This window comes from Diceros bicornis, chromosome 27 (assembly GCF_020826845.1).
Source record: "Diceros bicornis minor isolate mBicDic1 chromosome 27, mDicBic1.mat.cur, whole genome shotgun sequence".
Classification (NCBI taxonomy): domain Eukaryota; kingdom Metazoa; phylum Chordata; class Mammalia; order Perissodactyla; family Rhinocerotidae; genus Diceros; species Diceros bicornis.
The window spans coordinates 37,375,170-37,385,519 of record NC_080766.1 but is presented as its reverse complement, the minus strand read 5'-3'; the positions used below and the strand labels follow the sequence as shown (position 1 = coordinate 37,385,519).

Here is a 10,350-nt window from a genome sequence, read left to right as displayed (position 1 = left end):
CAGGGAGGTAAGATGAGTCGCCTCTGGCTTGGAGCCGTCCTCACGGTTGTTTCTTGCTTGGCACCCCTGAAGCACACCTGCTTTGGATTTACCTGCACGCTCCTGAGCAGGGCCTGGCCAGGGGGAGGAAGGGTGCCCGCCTTGGTTTTTGGCAGAGGAAGACCTGCAGCAGGGCAGGTGTGATGGAGGAAGCAGGTTGCTGCTGGGAGGGGCTCAGAAGGAATTACTAAGAGGCTGATTCAGCGACAGACTTTGGGCATCTGTCTCTGGTCCAGCATGTCCTGGGCACAGCGGTGAGCAGTGTCTTCCTTTCCAAGATGGCAGTGACAGTGGAGCAGGCCCAGGATGGGGCCCAGGGAGGGGGCAGAAGGCACCTACGGCAGTGCGAGTGAGGACCTTCACCAAACAGAGCAGCCGAAATCATCTCAGAAGGGTTTATGTGTTCAAGTCCCCTAATCACCATGTCAGATATGAAATGAGAAAGGCATTAAGGGCAACTTCAGCACCATCAGACCAGCTGTTTTTGCTACAGACAAAACCCCTGCCTTCACAGATTCTTGGGGTCGGGGGGGAGCCCTGATATGTAGCATTTGCCAATTTCTGTGGTACAAATACTCCCACCACAGCCAATTTCAAGCTATCTATGTGACACCATTAAACAGAGTTGGTAAGAGATGCACAGAATCCCATTATATAGTATTCCCACCATACAGATACTATATACATCAGTAACCCCCAAAAGCATAAAAAATGAACTGTAGTAATCAGGAAGTAATTGCCTTTGTTTTTTATATAATTTACGTAATAGTGTAAGTTTATCTAATTCAATTTTCAATAGTAGTTGTGTTTAACAGCAAGCTTGCAAAATTCCTGAAAGTTTAACAATTAGCTCTTGTTACTGGAGCCAGGGCGCCGACTCCAGTGCCCCAGACCTCACCTGGGGCCAAGGAGAACGGCAAAACTGGTCCTTGCAAAGTGGACGGTCCCCCTCGCCAGTACCAGGCAACTCCAAGACAATGCGCAACGCACCACTTTGCTAGCAAGGTGTGGTCTTTGGCTTTTTTCTCTTGACTCAGCAACAATAACAAGTTGGCATCAGTGCTGGCAGGCTGCAGCAGCTGGCAACCCAAGGAAGGTGCACCTGTTCTGCGGTGGGGGGTGTAGGTCAGCCTTGGGCCTCAGGGTGGGAATTAATCTGACAGTTGTGAGGGCTGTATGTACAGGTGGGGATGAGCCTCTCCAGGAGCTTCACCCAGGGACCATGGTAATCACTGTGCCTCCCAAGCCCAGGTTTATCAATTTTTTTTTCCTTTCATTGTTTATTTTTATTGAAAACAATAACTAAAGTGCACACATTTTAAACATATAGCTCCATGAATTTTCCAAATGATACATTCAGGTAAGCGTCACCCAGCTGAAGATTATAGCACATTTCTGGAACCCTGGTGTGCAACCTCGTGCCCCTTCCTGTCGGTAGCATCATCTCAGAGGTAACTATGATTCTGATCTCTCCCACTACAGTCTCCAGTTCTTGAAATTCACATAAATGGAATTCTATTTTGCCTGGCTGCAGTTGCTCAGTACTATGTGAGATTCTTCCGTGTTGTTGTGTGTAGTGGTAGTTCCTTCGTTTCGTTACTGAGGTATTCCACTGTATGGATGTACCACCATTTGTCCATTCTTCTGTTGATGGGCATTTGGGTTGTTTCCCGTCTGGGGCTATTACGAATGAGGCTAACATGAAAACACTTGTACCCCTGCATTGCGAGTGTACGCGTGGGAGTGGGACTGTGTCATAGTCCTACAGTATTAGCTTTAGTAAACACTGCTCTTGTGGTTGTACTAATTTACACTCCCATCAGCAGTGTATGAAAGTTCCAGTTGCTCCACATCCTAATACTTGGTACTGTCAGTCTTTTTTTTTTTAGCCATCCTGATGGATATCTAGCACTATCTCATTGTGGTTTTAATTTGTGGTTTTAATTTATATTTTCCTGATGATGGATACTGAACAAATTTGACTATCAATGCCTATTAATCATGTGGGTATTCGTGAAGTGCCTATGCAAATCTTTTGCTCATTTCTAAATCTTTTTCTTACTGATATGCTACAGTTCTTTATAAATTCTGGGGTCCTTCATTGGATTTCTATTTCATGGCTTGACTTTTCACTCTGTCAATGGTAACTTCATAAAGAGTTCTTAATTGTAATGATATCCAATTTATTAGATTTTTACCCTTATGATTAGTGCTTTTTGTGTCCTAATGAATCCTTGCCTATTCCAAGGCCAAGGACATTACCTGCGTTTTCTGAAGAACCTTTATTATTTTGCTTTTCATATTTAGAACCATGATCCATTTGGAGTTCATGCTATGAATGCTGTGAGGTCAAGGTTCACTTTTTTCCATATTATAGCCAAAATTACTATTCTTGATGTAGTCAAAAACTTTTTTCCCAATTATTGATGGTTGTCTCATTAGGATGTTGTTTACTAGTGTTCTTTAATTTCTGAATAATATTTTATCTTTTCTTTTCTTTCACTCTTAAAGGGGAAATAGGAAGAGACGATAACCTGGAGGCAATGATGGAGTGAATGAACAGTTCTCACCCAGGCTGGGCAGCTGGCATTACACACCTTCAGCATGAGGATTAGCCTTGCCCAGGCCCCCCCAGTACAAACCCCCAAGCCAGCCCACCACAGAGCTCTGGTCCTAAACCCAAAGTGATCAGAAAGGCTGCCTCAAAACTGATCATCTGGGAAAGCCACAGGTGAAAGTATCCTTTGCTAGAATCATGTTCCCAAAGTCAACCCAGGGAGATTTCAGCAACAAAGCTGTTAATTTTCAAAATGACTTTGAGGTGATTTGATTTCTTCTTGTTCTTTTCTCCACTCGATCACATTCTAGTCTAGGCTGTACTGAGGAAATCTATTTCCTAATCTAACAAAGCTGTTCTTATATAGGACCGCTAAACTCTATCCCTGTGCAATTTCCAAGCCCTAATCTTAATAACAATCAGCAGCTCCTCTTTATCAAGGGTTTATATGCTAGGCACTATGCTAAACACTTAAGAATTTTATTATTGATCTATATCCCTTCCGTGCCACTTTTTCAAAGCCCTTCTCTCCACCTGAAATTATGTATTTATTGTCTATTAACTGGAAAACAACTTTCATGGGGTCCTTGTCTCTTGCACTGCTCTATCAAGACGTCTAGCCTGATGCCTAGCACACAGGAGGTACTCAATACACGTTTGTTTCCACTGGTTTCTAGGTGTTGTCCATTCTTCTAAGCAAAGCACTGAAGGTATACGGCTATATGAAGGTGGACGTCTCCCCTTAGTAGATCACGTCAGAGTCAAGAGGAGAAAATAAAAAGGGGTTAGACATGACTAATGATCAATTCTTTTTACAACTATTCTTTTAATGACATTTGATTCAAGTTTATTAATCAAGTGTGATTAAAGTTTATAACACCTAAATGTATTTCCCTTTTCTTTCACGAAGGGTCATAGTGGAGATGTTTCTGATCCTCATTCTGACAAACCATCCCATCCACTTGACTGTCTTTGCTTTTTACCAGCCTCATGAGCAAGTAAATGTTGATGACAGGAGATTCCACCTTTGGTGTTGTCTCTTCTACCTGTTTCCTTTACTCCATTCCTCCAAAGAGGGTAAGCCGACTGAAACACGACCCAAAATAGTCTCATTGCTTCAGTTTTGCAGTGTGTGGATCACTTGCCCACCTGCCTCCACTATATAGTCTTTGAAATCACCTTAAAATTACAGTAATATTGTGCATTGCTGGGGCACCATTTCAATTGTATATTGGATTATCCATTATTTATAGCATAGATTAAGCTGTTCAGCAGGGAAAATAATCTAAACTCTTGGAAATAGTCATTGCTTTAAGTTATACATTATTCTGAATTAAATGCTATCAGAGTAAAAACAAATACTGATAATACTGGCTTTCTTCAATCATCTCTTAGTGCTCAGTATGCCCAGAAGGTCCTCTAAAAGGGAGACCCTACTGATCAGCCTCAGTAGTCCATGAATCCACAAATGCCTGAAAAAAAATCAATACTGAGAAATGCAATTTGATTAACTTCTACACTCTTATGTATATTCACATGGAAAATCGCTTACTTTAACCAAAACCAGGAAACTCTCTACCATCTCTGTATAAACTTTCCATTCACAAATTCAAATAGCCAATCTTATGAACTTAAGTTAGCATCCTTTATTTAGGCACAAAGGAATGTACTGATCCAGGCTCTCAAATGTCCTAAGTTAGATCATTGGTTAGAAAACGCGGGCATAACATGGCTCTTCTTTCCAAATGAAGTCACTTTTTTTTTTTTTTTTTGGTGAGGAAGATCAGCCCTGAGCTAACATCCATTGCCAATCCGCCTCCTTTTTTTCCCCAAAGCCCCAGTAGATAGTTTTATGTCATAGCTGCACATTCTTCTAGTTGCTGTATGTGGGACGCGGCCTCAGCATGGCCGGAGAAGCCGTGCATCGGTGCTCGCCCGGGATGCGAACCCGGGCCGCCAGCAGCGGAGCCCGCGCACTTAACCGCTAAGCCACGGGGCCGGCCCCTGACGTCACTTTTTAAAATGTTAACACATGTGTCTTGAATTTTCAAGTAGAATGCATTATTAAAATTATCTGAGAAAGACTGGACAAGCAGGACAGCACAATGTTATTTTAGAATGCTCTTTATTTTGACACTTACAGGACATGTGTAAAGCATGTTCACAAGTATTTGAAGTTATGTACAAAACACATTCTCGCACTCTCCAGCTGCTCTTTTCCTCTGTACCTGCTGCTACAAGCTGGTCCCTCCTATGTATCTTAGTAGCTACAGTTCTCAGTTATTATGAACATGCAGACAATGTTTTAGGGACCTGCATGGAGAATCTGCTTCAAAATATGGAGTGAGCTTCTGTGGACTAAGTCACTAAGACATCAAAACTCACAGGGAACCAAGGCAGAGGAAGGCGACCAAATCAGCTCATGAACATGGGACTGAGCTTCCAGGGAACAAAGAACACACTGGAAAACCATTTTTGATCCTTCCTGTTTGAGAGAAATGGAATGTGTCCGGAATTCATGTTTCTATACTCACCACTATAAAGTCACTAAGGATATCTAATTTTTCACAGTTTCTAATGCAGTTAGAGTTTTGTTCTCAGGCCACAGTACAGGAGTGCATGCATCACTTTACACAAATGTCACACACAGTGACTGTAACAGGGACAGCACAGGATTGTCTAATTACACAATGTCTCTTTTTGGGGGTGGAAGAAGGAAGGGGGATGGTGGTGACTCTCCCCACAGTGCCTGTTGTGTGTTACAGAGACACCCAAACACTCGTTGTCTAACTCATGATGAATGACAAATGCCACTGATGGAATAGTAAGGTATTCAAAGAGTAAGTTCCAACTGTGGGGCTGGGATGATGAATACGCAACCTCCATTGTAGGGGTAAAAAAAGGCTTGGCTGATACTAATAAAGTGTTTCGTACTCGATTTTCAAAAATCAGATTATATCTTTAGAAGATGAAAAATAAGCACTTTACCCATCTACTAGGGGGAATAAAATAATGACATGAAAAATCAAAATCACATGGTGTTTCAAGAAAAGGAGATTTGAATCTTTTGGTCTAAATCAGCCAGTATTTTAACACTAACTACAGATTATTAAAATGTAGTGTGCTTAAGCCCACTTTTAAAATGCAGAATCTTTGAGGAAAAATGTAGGCATATTTTTAGGAACACTGACTCATAAAAATTTTAACCTGGGGCACTTTAATAGGTCAAGAATACTTATAATTCAAGTATTGGTTTGAGGCGCTCACAATACTTTCTAAAAGCCTTCTGTCTCAGAGAGCACCTCTGTAGCAGCCTCAACAATACAAGAATGTGGTTACACTTAATTTTATTAGCCACCATTTGGCTATTATCAAAGCGTTTAACCAGAGTGGGGAAATTACTATCAACTATATTAAAGATTGCCATTTACTAGCACGGTGACCCGCAGTGCAAACAATCTTCAAATGTTTGCCTTTTATACCCAAGGCAGTACACTGTATTCTTCCAATTCAACAAAGCAGTAAATTGCTCTTCAGCGAACTGTGACTAGCTAGAACAGCAGGCTGGCCTCTTCCAGAAGGTGGAGGCTACTCTTCTGACGGGAGATCACCGTCAAGGCAGGCTGGGCAAGCACTCTGCCCTTTAAGCCATTGCTTACAACACTGAAAAAGAGAAAACAAAATCAGTTAATGCCTTTAGGAGCATGTGGAGCCTCAGCTGTCCTGTGCTGTTCCTCAGCAGACACTGCTAATTTCACCTTAAAGTCTGGCGGGGCGGCCTGGAGCCTCCCAACACTCAGACACAGTGAAGCCTGCTCAGACCAGGAGTGGGGACCAAGCCTCAGGAACAAATAAGCCCGCCTCAGAATCTGACCCATGAACACTCGGGGCCTCCGACCTCACCTCGGGACCTCCCCTCTCCACTTTCCCCACACCCCAGCTCCTTTCTTGACGCTTCAGCTGCCCTGACTTCTAGAGGCTGCCATTTTCTTGGCTCTTGGACTCACTCACCCCGTTCTTAACCCACTGCCTTTCTGCGTGGTCTTGGTCCTTGCACAGCCCACCAGTCCACACATTACAGCCTTTACTGGAGGCTGTCTACATATCATGGTTCAAGTTGCTCCTGGCTGGCCTGCTGCTGCCACAGAGTTGGGTGTGTGTGCGAAGTCTGAGAGCCCAGGCATGACACCCCTACACCTGAGGGAGGCAGGCCATGCAAGAGACTCTGCATGCTCACTGTTGACTCCTAGTGAGCATACTATATCTATCCCTTTTCTCAGGGATTAATCAACTGACACAGCAGAGACCTGATCTGTTCTAATCCAGCAGCAGGGGTGCAGGAAGAATGCTCATAGCACCCAAAACACAAAAACAGTTACCCACAGATCTTGGAAAGGTACAAGTCAGTCTCCCAGGGTCAGGCACAATGGACCCAGCTGGGTTTAGTTTTCCTGCCCTAAAATGTTCACCTTACTTCATACACTGCACTAAATTGACAAATGTTGCACTGTGTATCTATTTCGCCATGTATGTAAGAAATCACCTTTCCAGGAACTAATACTGCTTTAATTTCAGCACCAACGTAAGTTGATGGAGCCGACTGTTCTTCTCCACCCACGATGTGATGGGCGGAAAGGACAGTCTGCAGAGCCACACACCCCAGGGCCCAGGAACCCTCTCCCCTTCCCACAGCACCAGCCTTTGGCAAGGGAGACAGTGAACATTGACACGAGGAGGTTTACAAAGAAAACACTTTGAAAACACAAGTAGTATTGATGCCTCGGAAAAAAGTCCCTTTTTATTTTCAAAATATTTCACAGTCAAAATGCATGATATGAGGATGGCCAAAGAGAATTCTTACCCCTTTGTGAAACTTGTGCCCACATTTTAGCACACGCACATTTTTGGATCTGAATACCTCATGGCATATTTCACAGGAATTTGCAACCAATGCCTGTGGAAACAAATGTATCTGAATAATAAAGAATAACTACATTACTTTTTACTACATGAACTCTTCCTACAAGCAGCCTCCAAACACTTTCACCACTAAGGTGGCAAATTATTCCCAATTATAGCTAAGCAGACTAAGGGAACAATTTATTTTTCATAAAATTTCTTAGGAAAAAATATAAACATACAAAAGTACAAGTATACTTTTAAAGTTCTATTTTCTCAGAGAAAAAAATGTTTTATATGGTTAACAGATTCCCAGGTAAAATACTACAAATGCCTATTTATCCCACCCCATAGCTAAAATATGGTGCTAGCTGAATATTACAAATTAATCATTCATCTAATTATCTAACAGTTGGGGACAGTAACATAAATTACAACATATCCACACTGTGGACTATCACGGGGCCAATGAAAATCATGATGGAACTACTCAGCCATAAGAAATGATGAAATCCAGCCGTTTGTGACAACATGGATGGAACTTGAGGGTATTATGCTAAGCGAAATAAGTCAGAGGGAGAAGGTCAAACACCATATGATCTCACTCATAAGTAGAAGATAAAAACAACAACAAACAATCTCATAGAGACAGAGACTGGTGGTTACCAGAAGGGAAGAGGGGAGGAAGGATGGTGAAAGGGGTGATTAGTCACATGTGTGTGGTGAGGGATTGTAATTAGTCTTTAGGTGGCGAACATGATGTAATCTACACAGAAATTGAAATATAATGATGTACACCTGAAATTTATATGTTATAAACAAATGTTACCTCAATAAAAAAAAAAATCATGATGGAAGTCCATAATCCCCAACACAGAAAGAAAGCTGGTCACTACAGGCCTCTGACTAAAAGCAGGTTACAAAACACCATGTATCATATAACTCAATTTTTTAAAAATAAAGAGAATGTGTATATATAGAGATATCTAGAAAAGAGTCTGGAAAGATAGAAAATGGTAACAATGGTTACTTTTGGTTAAGAGAGATTTAATTTTTTTCTTTGCTACTTTCTAAAGTTCCTGTGAATGTGGATTACTTGTGCAAATCAAAACAAAACAAACTGATGGCTCATTCAGCAAACATCCAGGTCAGGGATTGTGCAGGGCGCTGGGACACGGGAGATGAATGGGAGGGTTTCTGGCTCAAGTGGCTCACCGTCTGGTGAGCACAGACAGCATTTTCTGTGTGAAAGTGGAGCCAGAGTGCCACCCTAGGACACCAGGCACAGAGTCCCCCTGCAGCTCACAGCACTTAGCCCACACTGCATCATTATTTTCGACTCTCACTCCCCTCCTTAACTCTGAGCACCCTGAAGGCAAGAAATGAGCCTTATTTTTTCTGTGTCCTTAGCAGCTGGCAAGGAACCTAGCCCCAACCCGATGCTCCATAAACTGTGGAGGGAGGGAGTGAACGCAGCCCTGGCCGTGGGGCTGAGGTTAGGGAGGCGAGCTGGGGGCAGGGCCTGAAGGTCTGAAGACTGTGAACTGCTGAGAGGGGTTTTCTGTCTCTCCCATGGCACTGGCGCTGCCTAGGCAGAGAGGGGGCAGATGTGGTAGAACGAGTGTTCTCCATGCTCTGCGGCCCCTGACGCAGTCTGGGAAGAAACGGAGGCTGGGAAGGCAGGTGAAGGCCTCTGCAAAGCTCAGAAGTACGCTTGGCTTGAAAAAGCCACAGCGTGACTATTTCCTAGCACGGAGAGACGGGCACAATATACTCCCAAGCGGGAAAAAGGACACAGAAAGCACGTACAGTTTGGACTAAATTCATAGACACACACACAGGAAAGAGTGCAGAAAAATGTATACTTACATAATACTGGTTTAGAGGGGGGTTTTGGGGTTCTTTAAATGCTCTTTTTATTTGTACTTTCTATTGTGAACATATATATTACTTTTGTAATTTAAAAATATAAAGCAAATTACTTTTAATTTTTTAAAAAACTACCTACAATTATCAAATTAAGTTGCAGTTTGCATTCATATTTGTCTTAAAGTCAGCGTTTACATCTTGATCATCATCAACATCAACTGTGAAATACAAAGGTCTCCCCCCCCAGGTGATTACAGTCTGTCTTGGGGTGGAGGTGGCCAATAAGCATGCACGCACGTGTACACACACCTGCTCACGTACCGTACACACTCACGTCCATGAGAATGCTCTGAGGATTCTTGCTAGTTGGAGGACCACAGAGCACGTGAGCAGTCGAGGACACCCCTGGGAGAGGGAAGGGACTCTAGCCAGGCCTTGCAGGAATGCTCTGCATGCTCGTAAGCGCTCTCTTTGGGGTGAGGGTAGGGATGAGACCCTCTGGGACTTGAGTGTATGTGGTGTGGAAAATCTCCAAAGGGTAGGAGAAAGTGAAAATGTACCGGCGGAATAAAAACAAAAGTTCACAAAAAGACTCACTGTTTAGCTCAAGTCAGCAAACTCGTCCTCTTGTGCAATCTTGCACTGCTGACTCCACTATGGGGCCTGCAACTCTTTCAACTTCAATTTCATCTACGCTCTGATACCGTAGTTGGACAAAAGGGAAAACGTGAGCTACACCAGAATTCAGTCCGGAGCCCACGGCCCTGAGCCACAGAGGTGACGGCCTCTGTTTCAACCACACATTCAGTGCCGACTGCACGGTCCCACCACTGGCTGGGCGGTGCAGAGAGGATCAGGGAATTACATGCTGCACATTCAAATCCAAGGAATGCGCGCTGGCAAGCTGCGTGAGTCATCTATGCCTCGGTTTCCTCATTTAGAAAATAAAGACTATTGAGGCCGGCCCGGTGGCGCAGTGGTTAAGT

General features: G+C 43.3%; 1 protein-coding gene across 6 annotated transcripts in view; it reads right to left on the bottom strand.

The window, feature by feature from the left end:
* Positions 1–4,704: 4,704 nt before the first annotated feature.
* The window catches only part of TTC3 (tetratricopeptide repeat domain 3), a 129,169-nt gene continuing 123,523 nt past the window's right edge, over positions 4,705–10,350 (bottom strand). For all 6 annotated transcript variants that reach the window (XM_058523085.1, XM_058523087.1, XM_058523082.1 and 3 more), the window contains 2 exons: positions 7,458–7,550; positions 4,705–6,259 (listed from right to left, as the gene is read on the bottom strand). In XM_058523085.1, the coding sequence (XP_058379068.1) occupies positions 6,185–6,259; positions 7,458–7,550 (168 nt within the window). In that variant the 3' untranslated portion in view covers positions 4,705–6,184. The remainder of the gene's footprint in view (positions 6,260–7,457; positions 7,551–10,350) is intronic.